The sequence below is a fragment of the Delphinapterus leucas genome, chromosome 19 (genome assembly GCF_059928025.1).
Source record: "Delphinapterus leucas isolate spDelLeu-1000000601 "Yukka" chromosome 19, BTC_Dleu_Yukka2, whole genome shotgun sequence".
NCBI lineage: Eukaryota > Metazoa > Chordata > Mammalia > Artiodactyla > Monodontidae > Delphinapterus > Delphinapterus leucas.
The window spans coordinates 19,799,608-19,824,973 of NC_143147.1; the positions used below are offsets into that span (position 1 = coordinate 19,799,608).

Below are 25,366 nucleotides of genomic sequence, written 5' to 3' on the forward strand. Positions count from 1 at the left end.
AAGGCTAAAAGTGGGTGGGGGCAGGGGCTAGAGGCCAGGGTAGCAGCTACAGCCAGGCCACAGGTGGAGCAGAGACAGCTGTCTGCAGGGCGGACCCAGTGCCCTGGTTCTCTCTTTGTCCTGCTTTGCGGAATCCTCTCAGTTGCTGGCACTTGTTCTTCGCTTCTGGGCCCAGCTCTCCTGTGGACTTGGTCTCCCTTCCCTAAGAGCTTGCTGCCGACCCAGTGCCCCAGGCCTCACTCGGGGGCCGCAGCAGGCCTAGGCCCAGTTCTCACCCTTTGCCTCTGCAGCTCAGCTGTCCTCTCCTGAGGAGGAGGAGGATCAAGATGACATCAAGGTGTCTTCCTTCGTCCCCGACCTGAAGGAACTGCTCCCCAGTGTGAAAGTCTGGTCGGACTGGATGCTCGGCTATCCAGACACCTGGAATCCTCCACCCACATCCCTGGATCTGCCCTCACAGTGAGTCAGCCTTGCCCACCCGTGTGCCCACAGCCCCCATCCCGCAGCCCGCTTGTGTCTGTCTTCCCTCTTCATTTGAACTTGGGGTTTCCCCTTCCCTGACGCCCTCCTCGTCCTCTGACGTATTGGGTTGTTTTTGCCTGTTCTCCAGCCTGTTGCTCCTCCTCTCAGTCTCTCTTTCTCTCACACCATAGCTTGCTCTGTTTCGTTCCTTCCCCTTGGTCTTGCTAATTTTTACTGCGTACTGTTCATACTCACCGTCTCGGCAGCTGCCTGCTGAGTCTGGGTGGGTGTCAGTCAGTGTGTGTGAGAGACTTTGTTTCTTTCTCTCCCTTTTAGTCTATCTCTGTGCATCTCTCAGGCTCTTGCTGCTTCTCGTGCTGTCCTGCGCACTCTGTCTCCTTGCCTTCCTCTCACGACGTTGTAGTATGTGGGGAATGGTGAGAGCATGCACCCCTCTCTCCCACTCACTTTGTCCCTGTCCCCGCAGCACATCCCGCCCCCTCTCCCTGTCTCTTTGTGTTGATGTGGGATGTGTTGGTCTGGGGGGTATGTGTGTCTGGTGGGTGTTTCTCTGTAGATCTTTCTGTGTGCCCATATGACATGTGGTAAAATATATATATGTGGCAAAGTTTGCCATCTTAACCATTTTTAAGCGTACAGTCAGTGGCATGGTACATTCACGTTGCTGTGCAGCCAGGTAGGGCTGTTTCTTGTGTTTGTAGCGATGTGTGAGTTGTAGATCTGCGTGTGCCTGTTTGGGTCTGGTTGTCTATGTGTGTCTGGTTGTGTGTGTTTGAGTGTGTGTGTGTGTGTGTGTGTGTGTGTGTGTGTGTGTGTGTCCCCGTCCCCGGGGATTTGTCTATCGAAGGCTCTTTTTTTTTTTTTGCGGTATGCGGGCCTCTCACTGCTGTGGCCTCTCCCGTTGCGGAGCACAGGCTCCAGACGCGCAGGCTCAGCGGCCATGGCTCACGGGCCCAGCCGCTCTGCGGCACGTGGGATCCTCCCGGACCGGGGCACGAACCCGTGTCCCCTGCATCGGCAGGCAGACTCTCAACCACTGCGCCACCAGGGAAGCCCTATCGAAGGCTCTTTTGATGTGCCTTTCCATGTCTGTCTATGTATGTTGGTCCATGTGCTGTGTCCATATCTGTGTCTGCGTCTCTGTCTATCCTGGTGTGTGGATCTCTTTACAGGGTTCCTGTGTCCCCGTGAGAAATCTCTTTCACTGTGTGTCTGTCTCCGTGTCTGTGTGTTCATATATATGTCTATGTCTGATTCTTGGGCCGTGTCAGTCCATGTCTGCTTCGGTCCTGTCCATGTCTCTCTGCGTGTGGCTGTGTCCTGTGGGAGTGTTTGTATATGTTCCTGAATGTCTGTGCCCAGGACTGCCTGTGTCCATGTCCATATTTGTCTGTGAGTATGTCTCTGTGTGTCAGTCTAGGTCTCTCTGTTGGGGGCAGGGGATTTCTGTATATGTGGATACAGGGGCTGCCTGTATCCACCTGCCTCGCCTGTGTCTCCCTGCCTGCCTCTGCCTGTCCCTCCTGCCTGTCTCAGCTTGTCTTGGCTTGTCCCTGCCTGCCTCTTTGCTTGACTCTGTTTGTCTCTCTCTGCTGTTTGTGTATCTGTTTCAGGGGTCAGCAAGCTATGGCCCATGAGCTCAGAATGGTTTACATTTTTAAATGGTTGAAAAAATAAAATAAAAAGAGCAAGACTTCATGACTTGTGAAAAGTATATGAAAGTCCCATTTCAGTGTCCATAAAGCTGTATTGGAACACAGCCATGCTTGTTTGTTTACACTTTGTCCATGGCTGCTTTCACACTGCAGCAGTGGAGTTGAGTAGTGGTGACAGAGACCGTATGGTCTGCAGAGCCAGAACTGTTTACTCTCTATCCCATTATAGAAGAAGCTTGCCAGCTCCTCATCTATATCCATGTTCCTATGTGTCTTGTTCTTCTGTACGTTAGGGTCACCGTGTGTGTGTTTGTGTTTGCGTAAGAGTGTCCTAATGTGTGTGCACGTAGGTGCCTGTTTCTGGTCAACTCTGTTGACTGTCCATCTCTCTCCCTCCCTCTCCCTTACTCTTTCTCTCTTCCTATCTGTCTCTCCCTTGGTGTTTCTGTCTCTCTTTCTCTCTGTTTAACTTTTCCTTCTCCCTTTCTCCCCTCCCTCCATTCCTCCCTCCCCCATCTGCTGTATTGTCTCTGGCAGGTGTAGTGCACTCAGGGTTCCTTCAGGCTCTGTGTTGGGTGTATATATGTGTGTTTGGGAACAAGCATCCACACCCAGCATCTCATCATTCTTCTCCAGTGCTCTTCCCTGGGAGGGGGAAAATACTGGACGTTGGAGGATGGATACCTAGGATGGTGCCAGTGGCATTTCTAGGGAGTGGGGAGGGGTGCTTCTCTGGGCTGGGGACCAGCCATGTGAGTCTCCCAGACTCATGGGTGACCCACAGAGGGAAGACTGCAGCAGAGATTTCTGGCCAGCAGTTAGACCCTTCTGTGTGGACTATATAGTCTGACTCTTTCCTACATTTCCTTCGTCCCATTTCTTCCGTGCTCCTCACCCCGGGAAGCACCCCTTGACCATTAAGCCTGCCCTCCCCAGGCAGCTCTAGCTCTGTAACCATGTGAGTGATGCTCACAGCATCAAACAAATCTTTGCATCTTTCCTGTGAACCCTTCTAGGTTTCAAAATGCACTCCAGGCTGAGGCTGCGTGAGCCAGGGTTGAGCTTGAGCTGGGGAGCTGTGGACACACAAAGGAACAGACCAGTCTGCTGGCTAGGGGGCAGCTGTTTGCCAGCAGTGTTCACTGAAGAGTTAACATGTACAGCCTCAAAGTTTTCAGACCCTTAATCTAAGATGCCGACTAGGCAATTTGCAGTTTTGGAAAGAAACTGACAAGGAAGGGCTCTGCTCTCCAAGTATCTGAAGCCACTGCTTCTGAGCATGTGCAGGGGTCACAGAGTGTTCCTCCCTTCCTCTCGGGGGGTGGGGAGGCAGACCATCTGTCCCTGGAGCTTGGGCCTTCTGGGTCACCCCACCTCACAACCTTAGATATGGTCCACCCAGCCCCTGTTTGCCCATATCCTGGCCATCAGGCCTGCTAACTGTCTTCTGCGACCTGTCTCCCTTTATCCCTCCTCCCTCTCCTGCTCCCTTTGGCTTTTGTTTGGCTGAGGAAATGGAAACCTCACACAGGAAGTGCTGGGCTTCATTTGCTTGAGGTGCTGAATCTGTTTTCTCTGTGGATGCTGGAGCAAATGGCCCATTGCCGGCTCATGCGAGCTGCTGCCCATCTTTGGGCAAGGGCTCAATCTGCAGCTGGGCACGTGGTCCAAGTTACATCCATCCCCAGCTGGGCTTCACCTCCAAGGCTACAGAAAGGCAGAGGGGGTTGGGACACTCGAATCAAATTTGCTTAGTCTTTTCAGACTTTTCTGCACAAGGATAGCAAATCTGACCAAATAATATGTTGAATCTGATTGCTTAGTAAACAAGCTCCTGTAGCTGTAACTTACTTTTTGATGAGTCCAGTTTAGGCTAGAGAAGTCAGTGTGGTAGAAAATGGAGTCCCCTTCTGCACTGCCTCCCTTTGCAATCAGGATCAGCGGCTGGTTGTCTCTGGAATGCAAGTTTAAGTATAAAGGAGGGGCTCTGCCATCCTGGGGCCTGACCACAAGGCATGGTGGTTTGAGGGCTGGTGCCACTGTTGGACAGAACAAACCTGGTCTGACCACCACTGAGGGTCATCCCACCTCATAGCCTTCAGATCCAAGCAGTGGAAAGTGGAATAAGAATTTACCTCCCTTCTTTCTAGTTTCTCATGTAACTGCCTAACACTCACCGAGTGAATACTGTGGTTGAGAGATTGGCAAGGTACGGTAGGTGGTTCTTCTGTAGGTTTCAAAGTGACATCTTATACCCACTGATCTTCCATACTGTGGAGCCTTTTCTTTTAAGGCCATAGGGAATAACATACTCCAGACAGTTCTGTAGATGTCAGAACAGCCATCCCTCTGACACTCTTAAGGTCCTTGTGCTGCTCTTCATTTTGGAGGGTTTAGGAACGCTCTCAAGAGAGTAGGAAGGAAATGGCTTCCACTTAGTGCCTCTCCTTTGCATGTTTTCATTGGTCTTCGCCTACATTTGTTCTCTGCAAAGACAGATTCCTCACTGATCCTATGATAAGGTGACCAGATAGCCTACATTGTAGTTTGCTTCTCCTCCAGAAATCCCCTACTCCCAAATTGTCTCCTTGACACATTTGGACCCTTGTTTAATCTTGCTCCCTTCATTCTCTTTCTGTCCTTCATTGTGTTACCATCTGTCCTTGCACAGTTAGTCATTTCGAAGCACCTCCATTTTTTCAGGGGAATTCTAAAGCGCATCAGTAGTCTCCTTGGTTCTCTCCCCTTTGCCCATATTCCTCTTCTTTCTGGTCAAGTTTACTTTTCCTAGGCAGTAGCCACTTAGGCACATATGGACCACTTAGAATGATGATGACAGAACTTCACTGACACTATAGAGTGACAAGGGCAGGATTTCAGGGCTGTTTGTGCCTTCCCGCAGCAGTGGCACTTAGTAGGTGTGTGTGCTGGAGTCAGCACGGAAGTACGTTGACTTCCCGTTTGTATCTGTTAGGAGTCGTAATAGGATGGCTTTATATCCCAGGAGATTTTGGTACAGAGGATTGTAGCAGGGTGTGGAAAGTTGCCTTGAGCCACTGTAAAAGGCAGTGTAGAGTGCTTTGGTCTGGTTAGAACAGACCACAGTGTTTGGAGGGGCCGTCTACTTATGGGGGTGGGGGTGGAGTGGGGAGCACAGTTTCTGTGCCAGGCCTCTTGTTAGAGGGGAGGGGCAGCTACTCCCCGCTTTACCAAGTGAGCATGAGGCAAGCTGTGAATGTCAGGTGGTGGAGAGGAGCAGAGCAACAGGCTTCCACGAGCCTAAGCATAGCCCCCTTGCACCCCAGGACCTTTGGCAAGGCTGGGGCAGTGGGACAACCTACCTCATTGCATAGTCTCTGCTGAAGCCAAATCTTCCCTCATCTTGATCTCTAGTTCTCAGTAAGTGAAAGAGTCAGGGGACTTTGAGAACATCCAAACCTAGCCCAGCTGTGGCAGTTGGTTTATTGCTTTCAGCTGGTACTTGAACCCAGGTCCTGGTCTTGGAGGCTTTCCCAGGTTTAATCCCCAGAGCTTTCTCTGCAGCTGTATGACACTGCGCTGACCCCGAATGAGGATAGGAAAATAGAACCGGTGCCAAGCCAGAGTCTCTTTTTCATTTGGAGTCTGGCTGTCTGCCCATGACCAGGGTTACATAATGGGAAACATAGCTGGGGCTCTGGAGAGCCCGCGTTTCACCAGGCTGCCCAGACCTTCGCATTCTGATGCTATATATCTTCCTAATTGTAGCTCGGATGCATTTATCACACTGTTGGATTGGAGCACTGTTAAAAAAAAAAAACAACTCCAGAAATTCCTGGACTTGCTGCTTTTCCATGGCTTGTCTTGTATAGTCTACAGAGCATGCTGGAAAGGGCTTGTAGGGAGCCCTCTGAGGTGCCGTCACATAGGGAGACATGGGGATATGGAGGGAGTATGCAGTAAGCTCATTTCTGCAGGGAGCCTACACGTGTTGACCCTGTAGACGAGACAGAAATTCTTGAGTTAAAAAGCAGCTCATTCACTCGCCCTCATAGGGCAGTTCTGAAATAAGAACTAATCCCAAGTCTAATCGGCACCCCTTCAAGGACGCTTAACACGTCTTCCCAGAAGGGCATTTTGGGAGGTCACTAAGTAATAGTCCATCAGCACTTCCCTGAAGGAAGTGGTGGTGACTGTGGGAAGCCCCTTTGCTACCCTGGCTCCCCACCCAGTCTCCCTGGCTCCGGGTTGGGGCGTCAGCACTATAGCCTGGCACCAGGGGGTTCCTCTTCCTCCAAGTGCTGAGTGTGGGGCACACGTGATCTCTCCCACGGCAGGAGCCGCTGTCCCCTCCCCACTCCTCCCACAGGACTTCTTGTGAGAGGAAGGGGTGTTGGCCCAAGGCTCCAGTCTGACCCCAGCAGGGTACAGCCGCTGACCCCAGGGAGAGTACTTTCCAGCTCTGGGCTGAGGTTATTTGGGTCCAGTGTGTGCTAAACTAAGAAGACGTGTTGGAGTGGTTACAGCTAAAAATTTAGAGAGGCAGGAACCGTGAGAATCCGCACCAGGGAGGCCGCCGAGGGCTCCACTCATGCCGTGGCGATGTCAAGGTCCCCTGGGGGCTGCTCTTTCCCAAACACACAGTGCTGATGGGTTTAACACACCACAGTGATGCGACAGAGGCTATACATCTGAGTGTAGCTTGGGAGAACTGAAGTCAAATAGGCACTGACCTAGAGAGAGGTTGAGGGAGGCACAGTTAGAGGTACTTGAGAAATCCTGGAATAAGGTTACCGTGACCTGTTGTTGGCCATAGGGCTCCAGCTGCACTGCTTAGAACATGAAGTTTGTGTTCTTCGGGTAGTGCAGGGTGACTGAGCTGCAGGTTGATTTTGCCCTATTGGGCAGAATTAATTTAGGTTGGGCACTCTTCCAAGGGCCCAAGTTGACTTGTTTGTATAAATTAGGAAGGCAGAAAGGATCTTCTTTAACTGAGTCTTGTATTTTTTAGCGGTCACCTAATAAGCAGCTATTATTCTTGGAGGATGGTATCTTGCTGCCCATGTCTTAACTCCTAGAATAGTGATCCCTGATAACTTTGTCTCCGGTTTATATCATGGTGGCATCTGGAAAATACACTGTAGTTCCTAAATCTCAGAGGGAGCTGCATAGTTCTCCTCCTACCCTCCCCCAGTCTCTACCCCATTCTGTTGAGCTGCCTAGCCCCGATACCAGAACCAGATCCTCGGCCTACTGAGAACAGAGCTGGCATGACATCCTGGCTTTCCAAGGAGCTTACTAAGCTATTTCAAACGCAGGTACTGTTCTTTTGACTCTACCAGACTCGTTGGATTCAGGTCCATTTCTGTTATTATCTGCTCACTTCCTGCAGTTTTGTCCAGTTGGGTGGGAAGTCCTCCAGGGCTACAGTGGTCTCATGTTGGCCATTGAACCCCACGTGAAGAGTTGTGGGCTATACTATGATGGTCCATAGGCAAACAGGTTTTAAAAAGAGGATATTACATATCTTAAGAATATTTCTCTTGCTGTGGCCTTTTGCCTTTCCCCTTTTGTGTTTATAGTTCATGGACTTTCTCTTTTTCAGTTTCTTTGTGCCTAGTTTCTATGCCATCTTAGCTGTATTTCCAGAGCGTCTCACTCCAGAAACCAAAAGACCCAACTCGTTTCCCATCTGTACTACTTCTCTGATCTTCCGTAGCTCTAAAACACAATGCAGGGCTTCTTCTCACTCACCTCTTTCCGGGTTTGTTCTGCAGCTGTGGAGTTTGAATGTTAGTGTTTAAACAAGCTGGTATTACACAGGAAATGGCCACCTCCACAGGCCCCTGCAGGCTTGTAACATGGGGTCATTGTACTTGATATTAATCACCAGTCAGCCTGTTCCCCCAGTAAAAATACGAAGGGGTGTGTGAGGGCTCAGTCCTCCTTAGACTTGCCAGAAGGATGGCCTGAGCCCTGGTCGGGCCTTAGTACTCCATTCTCCAAACTGTCTTCCTCCTTCAGTCCCGTCCTCGGATGGAGTTTGCAGAAAAGTTCATTCTTGACCTCTTCCCTATAAAGCTGGCAGATCTGCCTTTCTTTCTGAGTTCTAGGAAAGACATAGGTTGTTGTGGTATAACTTGCCTCGCATATCTCACACCTTAATCTTTCCGAGCATGACGTAGTTGAGTAACAGATCATATGAGAAAGCTCCAAAATGGTAGAAACACAGAAACCCACTGGTCCACCTGAGATCAGGACTTCTCAGTTCCTTGGACTGAAGCTGCTTTTCTAATGCTGTTTGCAGAACTAACCCCAGCCTGAAGGTTTAATCTGATTCCCCAAGTCAATATCCCCTCAAACAACCAGCCAACAGTGTGTATATTGGTGCATTTCTGTGAAATGTGTTTCCCTAGTCACCTGGGCTGGCCTGGGCTGCATTGTATCGGCCGGCAGCTGCACTGCACTCAAACTGACAGCTACATTAAACCTTGGAATTCTGAGGCAATAAAAAGTAAATTAACTCTTATTTTTTTTCCTTTCCTGGTGGAGTAAGTGAATGCATGTCTGTGGGGAAGTGGGTGAGCCTTGGTCCTGAGTGCATACCTATAACTAGCCACTGCTGGTCTGTCCCAAGCTAGGATCTGGCGTTCAGACTCCAGCCAGAGGTCTGCTTTCCTGGTGTGTGGTGTGTTCTGTGGGGTTGGGCCACCGGGTCACCCTACAACTGCTGATCCCTGCTCACTAGGCACATCACAGCTGCTTGAGAGGCTCCCTTGCCACCATTCTGAGAGCCATGAACAGACTCATTGGATGCAGTTTCATGTTCTCTGGCTGCCTTGTGTCTGTTTGGTGGGATTTTTTTGGACTCTGGGAGATTTCCCAAAGTATGAGTTGGGACCACAACAAGCCAGAGGGACTTGCCTAAGCCTATAGCACCCTAGAGGGTCCATTTAGAACCAAAGGTGGCTTGAGAATGTCTGAAAACTCTTTTGGGGAGCCATTTCCCAGGCATTTCTAGAAGATTGGGAGCTGTTTAAAGTTCCTCTCGGCCACCAGAATTTGACTTTGGGCTCCTTGGCCCAGGCCAACCTTGAATCCTTAGAATCCAAGGACTAGATTGGGGTGAAGGTTGGAAGGCACTCCCAGCTGGGGTGAGGACTAGAGCAGGAAGAGGCGAACTTTTCCCCTTCTCAGACAGGAAACCCTGTGTTCACCCATGGAACTGACCTCTCAGCCCAGAGGCCTGATCGGGGTAAGCTGAGGTGATGTTGCCCAGGTTCCAGGAATCACCTCATACTTCTGCAAATATCTTAACTTCTGAGTTCAGACATCTCACCTAGTTTTTGAGAGTACCTCTTCCTTTTAGTATTAGTTTCCTGACACTCCCCTCTGCCCCACCCTCTGTGGCGGTCACCGTATGGTCCATGGGTGCCCAGTCAGCTGTGTTCATGTTCGTGGTGCTCAGTGAGAGAGGAGAGGACTGATGATATGTGAAGTGATCGGGGGCCGTCCCACTGCAATACCAGAAGAAAGTGGCCACTCAGAATCACACACCAGTCTGACGGGATCAGGGCAGAAATGACCCGTCATCAGAGCATTTTGTGTATTCCCTTGGTCCTGCTCAGTCTAGCTTGGCCCTTGGGCCACTTTACTTTTCTGAGTTGGGAACTCAGGCTACTTCCTATGTCTTTTGGCATCAGCTGCTATCTTACAAATCAACACTAGGGTAGGAACAGTCATCCGCTTCATTTTTGCAGTGAGTCTTAAGGTTTTGGCACAAGGTGGGTGGTAATGGGCAAAAGGCAGATGTGGGCAGGGGTCCCTAGTAGTGGCCAGCAGCCGCTGGGAGGAGTCAGTTTTGGTTTATCTGAGCCTTAGGGGACAGGGAGCATGGTAATGAGAACCACATGGTACCACATATTCCTTCGTCTTGGATCCAAGATGGTAGGGGTGGGAGGATGAGAGAGGGATGTGGGGCCTCCCATTGTGGCAGCCGTGGGTAATTTTCTGCTGCCTCTCCCCGGCTGGAGATGCTGCTGCCCTCACCCCCCACCCCCTCTATGTCCTGAAGCAGCCTTGACCTGCACAGCACCAACCAAGGCCCCCAAGCCAAGAATTCAGCTTGGAGACTTTTCACCTTCTTCCTTCTCACTGTCGTCTTTCCTGTTTATTTTCCAAATTGCTGCTCTGCAGCCGAGCAGTGCCTGTTGGCCAGAGCTCACCAGCGCTGTGGGATCAGACTCAGGCAGTGGGCTCAAGTGGCCAGCAGGGCACTGGGGGAGGAAGCGGGGAGCTGGAAGAGCCTCCCTGTGCGTCTCCCATGGGCAGCGCTAACCTCGGAGGCGGCCCTGAGCAGCCCTATCACATCCGGTGCTTGTCTCTGCAGCCGGGACCGGAGGATAAACTATCAGAGCTGTGGGGCAGTGCATCATTCCTCTTATTATTTTCTTCTCTGCAGATGGGGTCGTGGAAAGTTCAGTTCCTTTTAACCCTCGAAGTTCTGTTTATTCTACAGCTGGTAGCCTGAATGCTGCGTTTCCCATTACATCACAAAGGGGCTCAGGCAGATCTCTGCACTAAAACGTGTTGCAACTGTTTATTTTTTTCCATATTTAAACATTTCTGACAGCCAAACTCAGCCGAGCCAAAAGATGGAGCTTTGTGAATGAGCCTGGTTGTCGGTGTCTGTGCAGAGAGAGGCTTTAGAAAACTCTTGTCCCTCCGGTGATTCTTCCCAAACATGTTCTTTTTCCTGGGCAGAGCCTGTGAGGCGAGTTACTTGTGCAGTACATGTGTGTTGATTATGTGCCGTTGTATGATTAATGGAGCTGTGTTCCGCCTGGTTCCCAGGACACTCTTGAAAACAAGATGTTTCATTTCATTGCCTTTTCCTAGTGCAGTGATTACAGTAAATAAACCAGTGCAGCCTCCTTCCACCTGGAGCCAGTCAAGGAGTCCCCACACCTCTATCGCACTTTCTCCCCCAGCATCACCTTCAGTGCCATGTCCCTTGAATGCCCTCTTCTCTGCCACCTCCCAAAGGCTCCCAGTCTCCAGGAGAAACACATTGCTTGGGTCTGAGGCCCCTCCCTAGCAGATTTGGCTCATGCGCAGTAACTCCTCTGGGAAGATTCCAGGATGTAGCTCGCTCTTATAGCTCTCTTTGCTTCTTGCCTCTTGCCGCTCCACCTCTTGAGCCTAATTGTAAAGCTTTTCTTTGTTCTTCTGTGCAGCTCACTCCTTTTAGAGTACAGCTTAGCATCCATAGGGCACTCCCTGTTCCAGAGTCCCTGGTTAAGGTAGTCTTCTGGAAAAGGGAGCCAAGTCTTGTACAGCCCAGGGCCTATAGATTTGGCAAGCCCTGGATCTGACTGCAGTTTGGCTATTTGAGCTGCGTCCTGTGCAGACAAAAACGAAAGCTCTTCAGGATCGTTAGCACCCATCAAAGCAGGGATATGAACCACAGTAGATTTTTGACAAATGACGGTGACAGAGAAATGAACCTTCTTTTTCTAATTCTGCCCTGGAGTTTGAAATGGGGAGAGCTAGACTTTGGATTTTCAAGATTTGTTAGGTTCAACCAGGACTCGGTGATGTGCAATTAGGAATGAGCAGCCATCCCAGTTTTCCCAGGACTGAGGGGTTTCTGGTGACATGCGACTTTGGGTGCTAAAATTGGGACAAATCCCAGGCAAACCAGAACAGTTGGTCACCCTATATCTAACCTTCCACAGGTGAGGGAGAGGAGAGGGAGAGGGATGGCCAAGACAGCACTGATACTGGTTTGTCGGCTGAAATGCATGGGAAGCTTTACCCTCCTGGGAAAATCTTGGCAGGCCAGGAATGCGGTTTTTGGTGGGTGTGTTTGATTGGTGTGTTTGATTGTTTTCCTACTTATATGTAGGAAGAGATTTCTAAAGCATTGTAGGGGACTGGGGTGGGAGGTAATAACCACATGACTCTTTGGTGTAACTGGCCCCTCTGGCTGTGTGGGAAGAGGGGAGATTGGCACTGTGTTGCTGTCTGTGTGGCATATACTTGGCTGGAGAGGAGTAGGGGAATTCTGGGAGCTGCCTCAGGCACTGGTTGTCTTGAGTGTTTGAATAAGTGTCTCAGGCACACTGTCTGGAAAGGTGACAGGACCTGCATTAGGCAACTGATTCTCTTAAGTTCTTTTTCCTTTCTGGTTAGGATTAAAAACTCCCCCTAATCAATTTCAACTTTGCATAGATGGACACACACCCACCAGATTACTGCCACGGGCGCAATTTTGTATCCTAGCGTTTGGGGTTAGATTTCCTGACAGATGCCAGCCGTAGACAGCAAGTGCCACGAGTACCTTCCTGCCCACAAGTGCTTAGAATACTTTAACTGGTCCCTCTTTAGAGCTGCTCTTCTTTTCTTACCATCTTTCTCACAGGGTTGCTGTGGATGTCTGGTCGATGCTGGCTGATTTCTGTAACATACTGACTGCAGTGAATCAGTCTGAGGTGCCACTGTACAAGGACCTGGACGATGACCTCACCCTCCTTATCCTGGAAGAGGATCGGCTTCTCTCGGGCTTTGTACCCTTGCTGGCTGCCCCTCAGGACCCCTGCTACGTGGAGAAAACCTCGGATAAGGTCAGCCCCAGGCCAAACATCCCCCCCCATTCACCCCTCCTCTTAATTCTCCAGACCTTTTTATTCTTGGGAAGTTTTCTGTGCAAACGGAACATGATTAAGTCATTGAGAAGGGTGTTAAGGGAAAATATCGACCTTTTAGCCGCTGACATCCAGCTCTGCGTCCTGAAAAAAAAAGCCCTCTCGACTTCCTTTGGTGTGTGTGTGCGCTCACTGGCATGTTGTATATACGATCATTTCCTCACTTGTTTAAATAGTGCAGCTTGTGTTGGCAGTGCTCTCACTCAGCTCCAAATGGTTTGCATCATGCTTAAAGCACCCTCCTTCCTCCCCCCTTTCATCCTTCCCCCCAGCCACAAAACTCTGCACTAGGAAAACAGCCAGGGCTTTTTCCCTTCTCTGAGGAGGGGAGTGATAAATAGGTGACTAGAGAGAAGCAGACACCATGTGTTAACTTGCAAAAAAAGCTTTTAGGAGTATGAAGCATTCCCCGCTGCCTGGTTTCTATCCTTCTTCCTCCGAGGACTGTGTCTTAACCTGAACTTTTTCCTCGTCTGTCTGTTTATAGAAAACAAAGCCCATTGCCTGTTGCCCTGGTGGGGACTGTGGAACTCGTAGTCTCTGCTTAACAGTTGGGTCTGCGGCCAGGTGTGGAGAGGAGAGCAGTCCATTCTGCTTCACACTCCTGTGCAGCGGTTGCCAGGCTGGGGAAGTCGTGCCCACAGACCCTGGGAGCAGGGTCTCCTGTGCTGAGCAGGGGAACTCAGTGACTGACCCCTCTGTGGAGTTGTTAGCATCACATCCCCTAGGGGAGAGCCTTTTGGTGGAGAGTCCACAAGTGGCTTCTCAGAAGGAAGTCTTTTGACCTAGATGAAGTATGTATAGAGGTGTAGGTAGTTGTTTTTTGTTTTTTTTAAATGTCAGATAGTGAAAACTAAATTCTAAGCATAAACTACAAATATGAGAGATTTTATGTTGAATATAAAATTTTTTAAACTCATTCTTAGTGAAAAAAGAATATATGTTCCTTGTAGACAAGTAAAAAGAAGAAAAACGTATCCACAATCGTTCTACCAACTGGTAACACAACTGTTATTTTTGCTAGTTATATACAATCATATTTAACTTATGGTATAAACACACACTTTTTTTTTAACAAAAAAACTGGGGGTCATATTATACATGTTATTTATAATTTGCTTTTTTCATGTAGTATCTTTTAATGTATTCTTATTTGGAATCATTTTTGATGATCACTTAGTATTCTTTTCTGTGCCAAGATTTCTTTAACCAGTCTTTGCTTTATTGAACCAAGGGACTGTCCTGAATTTTTGAACTACTGTAAACAGGTGATTCCTTATAGCAGAATTTTTTTCATATATTCCCTATGGTTACATTTCTATATGTAGATAAAGGTTCTAGACATTGACATATCAAAAGCTCATACTCTTTGGGTACATTTAATGGCTAATATTGGGAATGTGAGAACCTTTGTCTCTCAAAAGGAGTACTCATGTTATACTTTTCCAATGAAAAGTTGGAATAAAATCCTGCTCTTCTAGTCTCAGAAGGGAATAATAATGGGGAGTTGTAGTGTGTGAGGCAGAGGACAGCTAACAAAGTTCAGAATTTGTGGAAGATGTTCGGTTAGAAGAGTTGGAAGAGAAACTGGGTAGCCATGGCTTGGGCCAGGGGAATCCTAGTACATACTGTTTTTCTGTGATCACAGGGTGGTCTTGACACTGGAGGGTGCTTTTGGGAGTTGGCGACTGGGTCAGCTGTCTTTCAGTGCAGAACAAGGAAGGAGTCCTGTCCAGCTTTAGACTTGCTAAGCCCTGTTTTCTCATCAGCTCTCCCAGCTTTAGTGTTAGCATATGATACATGTGTATGGTACAGTATATGGTAAATACAATATATGACCTGGCAAGAAGAACACAGAGCCGGTGATCCATGCCCTCAGCCTGTGGTCGTGAATCACAGGCTGCCCGGGGCAGTCACAGCTCTTTGAGACTAAGGTGGGTCTCTACTTCAAGGACTGTGAAATAGGTGTGCCCAACACAACATCTCCCCCAAACATGGTCTTTCTTCAGTCTTCCCATCTCAGTAAATGGCAGCTTTGACTTTGGGGGTGCTCATGTCAAAATTCTTGGGGTTATTCTTGGCTCCTCTCTTCTTCTCATACCTCCATAACTAATCCGTCAGCAATCCAACTCTTCCTTACCCTCAAAATAAACGCAAATGCAACTCTTTCTTACCACTACACCCTAGTTCAATTCAACAGAATGCCTTCTGACTGGTTTCTCTTATTCCTCCCTCCTCCTACTCTCCAGTCTGTTTTCAACACAGCCACTGGAATGATCTTTTTAAAACATCAGTAAGATCATGTCACTTCTTTGTTCACGGTCTGATCCAGCTCCTGCTGCTTTCCTTGTGCCCAGTATGCCCTAGTCCCATAGGCGTCCTTGCTGTTCCTCAGACAAGCCACACACTCGTGCCTCAGGGTCTTTGTACTTGCTTTCCTCTTAACCTGGAACACCCCGTCCCCAGATACCTGTGTGGCACTCTCACTGCCTTCTCAATGCCACCTTGTTGGAGAGGTCTTCCCTGGCCACCCTATATAAGATGTTACCTGCCTTCCTTTTCCTTTTTCTCTGCTTTATTCTCCATGGCAGAGAAAAATAACACCTCTTGAATATCTAGCATGTATCAGTCCCAGGACGAGGTAATTCTGTCCAGTATTTCATTAAGTCCTCACAATATGCCTGCCAAGTAGGTATTCGTACCTTCATTTTATAAAAGAGACAACTGAGGCTCAAGAGAGGAGTGAAGAATGATGGAAACATAGGAAACATCTCCATGGTTGACCTGGAAGATTAGTATGGATGTGTCCAGAGAGACTTTTTAGGAACTCTTGACCTTTTAGATATCTGAAGAAGATAGACATCTTCTCCAGCTTCTAGTGTTCACTACTAAGAAACGTAAAGTATCTCAAAGACTCTGTAGCAGCAACACAAGCCGTTTCACTGCTGGTGGAGATTAGGTACCATGTTTGGTCCAGCCTGGGTGCTCACTCAACAGGCATTCACTGAGTGGCCTGTATTACACACCTGCACACACAAGAGAAATCCAGACATACAAGGCAAACACCCTCCTAGTTTGGGAGACAACTTACGGCATATACAAAGATGTGAGAAGCAACCTAAGTTAATTTGAACCTATAGGAGGAACTCTTGAAATTTTGTGGGGTTGGTAGTTTCCCACTGAAGGCATTGCTCAAGGAGCACTGATTTGGCATTAACCTATCACTGTATTTCCCAAGCATGTTCCCCGAAACTCTAGTTTTATAGGTTCTTAATAGTTAGGTGAAAAAAAAGAGTTTCACAATCATGTAAGTTAGGGTAACACAATATTAGACAGAATCCATTACTGAAAGACTTCTTGGAGTTTTAATGTGGTGTACATTGCGAGGGGGATACCCTTTGCTATCTTTCCCAAACTTGCTTCACCCTTGATCTTTCTGATTTACTGAACATCTTACAGGATTAATATTCTGCCTGAAAGAAACAAACCATGGTAGAAAACCCAGGTATGGGATGAGTAAGAGGTGAGAAAACAGGTTGCTGTTGGGATTATCCAAAAGTAAGATAAAGAGTACAGATTAGGGTAAAAGCAATAGAGTGGAGCTGGTTACATTTAGAGAGAAACATCACAGATGTTGAAAATAAGAGCCAACTAGGAGAAAGTGATCTTAGGTTCGTTGAGTGGCTGCTCGGCACCTAAATTCAGAGGTTAAGTAGCTTATCCGAGGTTATGTAGCTAAGTGAGGAAATACAGGATTAGAATCCTTGTCTGTATGACTTCAGAACATCATGTTCTTATGAATGGTTTGACATCTAGGATTTGCTTCAAAATAATGTGGGAAGGAAGGTAGACAGGAATGTAGATGGGAAAAAAAAGGCCAAATACTGATCATTATTAAATCTGAATAATGGGTACATGGAGTTTAGTATTCTACTTTTGTATATATATGAAATTTTCCATAAGAACAAGTTTTAAAGGAATAAATAAATAAAACTCCATGTCCTTTCTGCTGCATTATACTTGAAAAAGTAATCAAACCATAATAAGAATAAATTTAAGATTTTGCAGTCAGTAATCATGTTCCACGCACTGTGCTAAGCTCTTTACACGTATTTCCTCATTGAAACCCCAGTAGCCCTATAGGCAGATAGGAGAAGTGATAAAAAGAAAACTGTTTTAGGAGAAAGATGTTAAGTTCATGTTATATGTTAGTCAGTATCAAAACAGCTTAATTGTCATCTTCAAAATAAATGCATGTGATTGTATAGCTATAGGTGGTACTGAACAAGGATTTATTTAGTGATAGGCTGTGTCTTTCCTTAGGCTCTAAAGTTACCATTTAATGATAAGCAAAACGTTGATGTCATAAATAGATGTAAGCAATCCTCATTCTAGCATCCCCAGGAAGATTAATCCGTGTGATCTTCTTTGTTTTCCTTCCCATATTATCTGATCAAGAACTAAGTGAAGAGCTTTCCAAGAAGCTAATGCCGGGGCTACCCTTTGGCTTGATTAGGGAATAAATTATAGGTCATATTATATGGTGATGTTATAAGTCTCACGATCACATCCCATTCATTCTTACAGTAATCTTTGCTTTCTATCTGGATGTAGGATCCCAGGAAGCTTTGACATTAATAAAATATGTAATTGAGGTTAAAGATGAGGTTTAAATTGTCCAACTTTTTTTTTTTTTTTTTGGCTGCGTTGGGTCTTCGTTGCTGTGCGCGGGGCTTTCTCTAGTTGCGGCGAGTGGGGGCTACTCTTCGTTGCGGTGCACGGGCTTCTCACTGCAGTGGCTTCTCTTGTTGTAGCTCACGGGTTCTAGAGCTCAGGCTCAGTAGTTGTGGCACGTGGGCTTAATTGCTCCGCGGCATGTGGGATCTTCCCAGACCAGGGCTCGAACCCACGTCCCCTGCATTGGCAGGAGGATTCTTAACCACTGCACCTAGATTGTCCAACTTTTGAAACTAGTGGCTTGTCTGTTTGTTAAATGATATTTTTGGCATGTTTGTTGTGCACATAATTACTCCCAAATATTTTAAATAGAAAATATAGAAAAGCACAAGAAAATAAAAATCACCTACAAACTACCACCTAAAATTAGCTGGTGTTAAGGTTTCATATATGTCCTTTCAGTCTTTTCCCCGCCCCCATGCTTATATGTGTGTACTTATTCTTTTCCTTTCATAAAATTGGGGCCATACAGTATATGCTTTGTTCTTGTTTTATGTTTTTTAAACACCCTTGTTTTTATACACACACACACATACGTATATACATACATACATATATAGTTTGGGGGGAAATGTTGCCTTTGTTTTTTGGTGGTCTGAAAAATATTAATTTTAAGTGCTACCAGTGACTAATTTTTTGAAAAACATACATAATCTTCTATTCTCAAAGTATCAGCATCAAGAGTGAAAGGGGAAAAAAAACCCAAATAATTGACTATCCCATATTTAAGATGTGAAAATTAGGACTGTTTACAATATGTATTTTCTTTTCACACAGTTGCATTTTGTTTCTAAATTTATAATCGTTATTTAGAATTAATTTTATAGTGTTTTCAGTGTTCAGTTTTCACCGTTTTTGTCTTTTTATTCTATGGCTTTCCCATTCTTATGTTCTTTACTTTGATTCATCTGTTATTCAGATGCAACATTGTAGAATTTTTTTCAGCAAAGATAACATGGAGGCTTTTTAAAAATGAAGGTGATTTTTGTGAAATACAGTAGTAATATACATACTCAAGCAAAAGGGTCAAACAATTCAAAAAAATATATAGTCAAAGTCACCCTCTAGGGATAACCATTGTTAACAATTTGATATTTATCTTTTTAGACCACTTCTATGCCCATTGAAACATATTTATAAACATATATACATATATGATCAAAATGATAGTGCGATATACGTTCTCTTCCTTTGTTCTTTTCATTAAACAGTATATCGAGGACATTCTTCATGACTACTTTTTGAACACTTGTGTTTTGAAAGTGTTCTTATTTTGCCCTTGCACATGAATGGCCACTTAGCTTAGGTCAACTTCTTTCCCCTTTAAAACAATAGCTATTATTCCATTGCATTAATGGTTAGGAAAAATTGGAGAAAAGTCTGGTTTTTCTTCCTTTGTAGGTAAACTTTTTTTTTTTTCATACAGCACGGGTAACTTACAACTCTAAATCTTGAATTTCCAATTGAGGGTTTGTTTAGATGTTGGGCTCTGTACTTTAATTTTTCATGGCACATAATGAGCTCTTTAAATAAGCAGATGCAGTTCTATCTTCAGATCAGAAAAGTTTTCATCTCCCATGTCTTTGATTACTAATGTTTGTTCTTTTCTTCAGTAATTTCTTTTCTCTAAAATGTATATTAGACCTCTGTTCTTTGTCCTGTACATATTTTTCTGTCATCATTTTAATCCCTTTTTGCTTTGCCTCTAATCTCGGAAGGTTTCTCAAGTTTTTCCTGTCTTTAATTGGTTCAGATTTTTATAGTGCTGATTCTACTCTTTACTGCTTCTAATTCAGTTCTTAAGTCTGCTGTTGCATTATTCGTTGCCTTACGTTATTTCCCTGTCTTATCCTGTAATGTTTATATTTTTGCCTGCCTTTTACCAAGGTCTCCTTTATCTGTTTTGTTTTATCATTTATTTTTTAGCATACTTCACAGAATCTATGATTTTAAAAATCCAGTTGTAAGAGTAAAGCAGATACTGTCTCCTTCAGCTAACATTTTCCCCCCAAGTATTCTCTATTTCTCTCTTTCTTTGCATGCTCTGTTCCCTTTTTTATCTTGCAGACTCTTTTCATAGGCCCCCACTTGTATTTCTGCAATCTGATTCTGGCCTTTTATATTTCTTTGAACAAAGAAAGGTTTACTCAGTGCTGATATTTTCTCCACAACAGGTTAGGTAGATTCTCACTGGATGCCTTCTTTACCTACAAATATCATTTAGAATCCCCTTCTCAAGTCTAAAACTGGTTGATATATGTTTGTATTACCAAGTCACCACCCTGAAGCAGCTGGGGAGGAGGCCAGGTGGTGTGCATTCTCAACATATGAATTTATTTTCTACATTTTCTTTCCTGTATATAATGGAGCTACTGTACCAGAGTGAGTATCCCATGTCCAGTTTCTGTTTCACATAAATGATATAGCAATTTCTGACCTTCCTGGAGCTGTGGCCTGCCATGTCAAGAAGAACTTCCACCCTCCGGCCACTTCCCACTTACATTTACTTGGGCCTCTCTGAACTGCTGGTTGTGATTGGTACTGATTTGTAGCAGTGAAGTCTTCCAAGCAGTGTTCTGCATCTGCCCCCATACCCTCGCATTTTGTGATAGGCAGAATAATGCCCTCCCCTAAAGATGGTCCACATCTTATTCCCCAAAATCTGTTAAATAAGTTACGTTACAAGGCAAGAGGGCCTTTGCAGATGTGTTTAAGTTAAGGATATTGAGATGGGAAGATGACCCCAGATTATCCAGGTGGTTTAACGTAGTCACGAAGGTCCTTGCAAGGAGGCAGGAGTGTCAGGGTCAGAAGAGGGAAATGTGGTGATGGAACCAGAAGTCCCAGAGAGAGAGAGAGCGATTTGGAAATAGTATGCTGCTGGCCTTGAAGATGGAGGAAGGGACCATGAGCCAGGGAGTGCAGGTGGCCTCTAGACACTAGAAAAGGCAAGGAAACAGATTTTCCCATGGAGCCTCCAGAAAGAGCACAGCCCTGCCAACATCTTGAGTTTAGGACTTCTGATCTCTCAGACTGTAGAATAATAAGTTGTTTTGTTTTAAGTCATTAAATTTGTGGTATTTTGTTACAGCAGCAATAGGAAACTAATTGACCCTTCCAAACTGGAGAATTTTGCCAGGCTTTTCATGGTTTCTTCTCTTGCTGCTTTCTTTTTCTTTTTTAACCTTTTTAATTATGAAATATACGTATGGAAATATGTAAAGCAAAAAGACTCATCACAAAGTGAGCAACTGTATTACCACCAAGCATGTCAAGAAATAGAGATAAGGGTGATTACCAGTTTCATTCAGCTTATGTTGAAGGTTCTAACCAGTACAGTAAGATAAGATAAAGTACTAAAAAGACGATTGGAAAGGGAAAAAAATAAAGCTATCTTTAATTGCAAATAATGTGATTCATATGTAGAAAATAAGGATAAATTATTCAGATTAATAAGTGAGTTTAGCAAAGTTGCTGGATATAAAGTCAGTATACAAAAATCAATTCCACATCTACATACTAATATCAAGCAAAATGAAAATTTTTTTCTTTTAAGTTGCTTTCTTAGGAAGGGAAGCTGTGAATTGGCTCTTAATGACCTGTTTCCAGCTATCCTCTATCCATCTGGCAGTAATTCTTTATGGTTTACGGCAGATGGATGGCATTTTCCCATTTAATAGCTATTGACTGCTATGCGTCAGGAGCTATTCTAGATTCCGCAGCCCTTGCTGTGAACACAGTAGACAAAGGAGGCATCATGGGGAGTGGGGGATATACTCTGTGTATTCAGTTTGGTCACTTCGTTTGGGATTTTGGAAGTAGAGTTATTTAACTCAGAAATGTATGCTTTTTAAGGTTTTTTTTTTTACTATAAAAGTCTTTGTATTACAAAATAGATGTTCATTTAAAGAAATATTAGAACAATCAATATTAGCAATAAGGAAAATGGAAGACTCCTTGATTTTTCTATCTTCTATTCTGGCTGGAGAGAAGGATGGACAGATAGATATAAGTGAAGTTTTTTGCTTTTTAACAGAAATAGAATAAAACTGTGTATACTGTTTTGTATTCCACCTTGTTGACTTAGCAATAAATATATCCTGAGTATATTTCCATGTTCACTCACAGTGTGAATTTTAATGGCTGCGTTATATTAACATGTATGGGCATACCATAATATTTTTAGTCCTTAATCATTAGGCATTTTAGAAAGTTACTGACTTTTCACTTTTATAAATGATGCCATCTCAGGCAATCTTTACATATCTATTTTATCAGTTCGTAAGGCAGATTTTTGAGTGGAATTACTAGGTCAAAGAGGGTATGCAGATTTTTAAGCCTTTTGATAGATAATGCCAAATTGCCCTCCCGAAAAAGTTATAGCTGTTTAAACTGCAGAATACCATATCTGTTATCTATCATCCTCACTAATCATGAATAGTTTGACTTTTTTGTAACTTTGCCAAAGATGGGCAAAAAACTGGCATCTCATTGTTTTGATTTTCATACTTTGATTACTAATAAGGTTGATTTTTTTTTAAGTATTATGCTTACTAATTATATGTATCGGTGACACATTTTATAAATTACCTTATGTTCTTTGCCTATTTTACCATTAGAATGCTTATCCATTTTTTTTCTTAATGATTTATAAAAGCTTTTTATGAATAACTTTTGAACTTTCTTTGGTTACCCTTGTACAAGAGGTGTTTTATTTTTATACTGAATGAGATAAGAACTTTTGGAAACTTGGAAGGGAGAGCACTCTATTTTTTAGGCAATAAGACATGTATGTTCCTTTGTCACACCATGCTGGATAAGATCTTTTGTTTTCAACTTCTGAATTAGTTTCTCCTTCTTGCACTTCCCTCTCTATCAGTCTGTAGATATCTAAGGAAAAATTGTTTCCAGCCAGATATTTAGAAATGAACTATAAGCTGTATTTATTTCCTCTATTTTGCCTGTTTAATCAAAGGAGCCTTTGATATTGGTATAAACTTAGTAAAAGATATACAGTGTTTTGAAAAGTCCTCTGGTTTTATATCTCAAAAAATAGACTCTTTTTTTTTCTTTTCTTTTTGCTTCTTCTCACTTTAGGTGCAAAAATACTTTGATGGGCCACTTTGTTTGATGACTCATTTCACCAGTGGCCCTTTGACGCTGATCATTTGTATTGTATATTTCTCTCTGTCTACTCATTGTTGCCCTCCCTCACCTTTTTTGTGTGCTGTCTCTCACCTCTTTACTAATTGTATATAAATTTTATAGAATTGCTTATTACCACTTCCATTTACTTCAGTCCCTTCAGATTATATCAGTTACTGCCTAATTTATAAATCTAATTCCCCAAATGGGCACTGTTGACTCAGTTACCTTTAGGCCCATGCTATGGATAGTTCAAGGACTAGGTGTTCTTTTTATTCTAGGATATTGATTCTCACACTTAGCATTCATCAAAACCACCTGGAGGGCTTGTTAAACTTTCTCGGCCGCATCCCCAAGAGTTTCTGATTAGTTAGGAGAAGGAGAGACTGAAAAATTGGATTTCTAATAGGTTCCCAGGTGATGCCAATGGTCTGGGTTTCACACTCCGAGAACTACTGTGTTTTAGGAATTTGGTGGCTGTTGCGGCCATTAGGCAAAGATTTTGGTCGAGGTAAAAATATCATCTCTGGTATAAGTAGGCTTCCTAATTCTATCTTTAACTCTGGAATGTAGAGCATATTACCTGACAGTTCATATACTTTGCCTTCATGTTGCCATATAGTTTTCTGAGGTCTTCAGAAGTTATATTCAGAATGCTAGAAATACATTTATCCTGAATATGTATGAAAAGTCACATGTCTGGCTCTCCTTTCCCAAGAGGACCCAGAGCAAAACAGCTGACTTTTAGTGAGTGCTTATCACGTGCTAGGCACTGGATTATTTTGGTTTGTCTTTTGTTTGTTTGTTAATTGAAGTATAGTTGATTTACAATGTAGTGTTAGATTCTGGTGGCTAGGCACTGTTTTAATGCTTTATATTATTTCATTTAAATTTCACAAAAGCCCTATGGGACTTTGACTGTTAGGAAGAACTTGCCCAGGCTGACACAGCTAAGAATTAAGGAATCAAATCCAAGTCTAGTACACACACACTTTTTCTTAAATTTATTTATTTATTTATGCTTGCATTGGGTCTTCGTTGCTGCATGCGGGCTTTTTTCTAGGCTTCATGGCATGGGGGATCTTCCCAGACCAGGGATCGAACCCGTGACCCCTGCATTAGCAGGTGGATTCTTAACCACTGCGCCACCAGGGGAGCCCCTAGGGCACACACTCTTAATTGAATATAAGTACAGTAGTAGAGTGGTTGAACAAACACACTGCCCAGTACATACTTCCCGTTCTCTTCTCAACTTTGACAGTTCTTCTATTTTCACTGGGAGCTTGATTTCTCACCAGGAGCTTGGGAACTATTGATCTGGTTTAGGGAGATCATCTGATCTCCCATAATAGTTCCTGAGGATGAACAAAGAAGTAAAAGTTCATATGAGGGGAATGGGTGCTCAGATTGAATTTTCCTGCTGCTTTCTCTCTGGGTTGGATGGTCTTCAAATCTTTGAATGCCTTGGGTCCAAAGATACCTGAGTGTCTAGAATATGAGTCTTTGAAAAGACAACTTGATTTATTTTTTGGCAAACCCTTGAGACTGCTCTAAGAGGCACTGAATATATGCACTGGATGAGCTACACTGTTTTGGAAGTGTATTCAAGGGCAAAAAAAATCTAAGAGTAGGGGCTTCCCTGGTGGTGCAGTGCTTGAGAATCTGCCTGCCAACTCAGGGGACACGGGTTCGAGCCCTGGTCCGGGAAGATCCCACATGCCACGGAGTAACTAACCCGTACGCCACAACTACTGAGCCCACGTGCTGCAACTACTGAAGCCCATGCGCCTAGAGCCCCTGCTCTGCAACAAGAGAAGCCACCGCAGCGAGAAGCTCATGCACCACAACGTAGAGTAGCCTCCTCTCACCGCAACTAGAGAAAGCCCACACACAGCAACGAAGACCCAACACAGCCAAAAAAAAAAAAAAAAAAAAAAAATCTAAGAGTAGTGGTAGTGCAACCTCGAAGGACCAGAAGATCAAGACAGTGCCCTGGATTCCAAGCTTTGCAGGCAGGATTGCTTACAGATGAACAGTGACGCTTAGAGTTGGTTGATGGGGATAACTCACGCATAAAAACCTGAAAGTCAGCGATGTAAGTATGCCTACCTATCTACATACATCCACAGAAGTAATCTTTGGCTCAAGACTTAATAAATATGGGCCATAATGAAAAATTAAAATTGAAATCGATAAAGGAAAGATGTATGATACTTAGAGAAAAATCCTTGATATTGACATAAACTTCTGCCTCAGAACTTCCTGTCCCACCCTTTTTAGTTTTCTTTACTAATGTAGTCCTTCATATCTGTAAAATAATACGTATTTTTACTTCATAATTTTAGATATGTGAAGAAAATAATTTTATTTAAAGTTCATACCTTCACTTTTATTAATTTATTGATATGTAACCTACATACAACGAAATCATACATTTGAATGCACTGATGTATGTATGCACCTGTGTAAGGACTACCCCAATCAAGATACAAAATATTTCCATCTCCCCCAAATATTCCCAAATGCCTCTTTGCAGTTAATCTCCCTCATCCACTCCCCACCCCAGGCAAGCAGGCATCTGTTTATTCTCATTATAGATTAGTTTTATATGTTCTAGAATTTCATATAAGTGGAATCATACATTTATGTTTTGTTCTTCCA

The 25,366-nt window shown here is 44.4% G+C and overlaps 1 protein-coding gene across 2 annotated transcripts in view; it reads left to right on the plus strand.

The window, feature by feature from the left end:
• SMG6 (SMG6 nonsense mediated mRNA decay factor) overlaps positions 1 to 25,366 on the plus strand; it is a 233,855-nt gene that overhangs the window by 106,006 nt on the left and 102,483 nt on the right. Inside the window, exons 12-13 of one of the 2 annotated variants that reach the window (XM_022595862.3) lie at positions 291 to 459; positions 12,541 to 12,742. In XM_022595862.3, coding sequence (XP_022451570.1) covers positions 291 to 459; positions 12,541 to 12,742 — 371 coding nt within the window. The remainder of the gene's footprint in view (positions 1 to 290; positions 460 to 12,540; positions 12,743 to 25,366) is intronic. The other variant, XM_089900635.1, reaches the window with a different exon arrangement.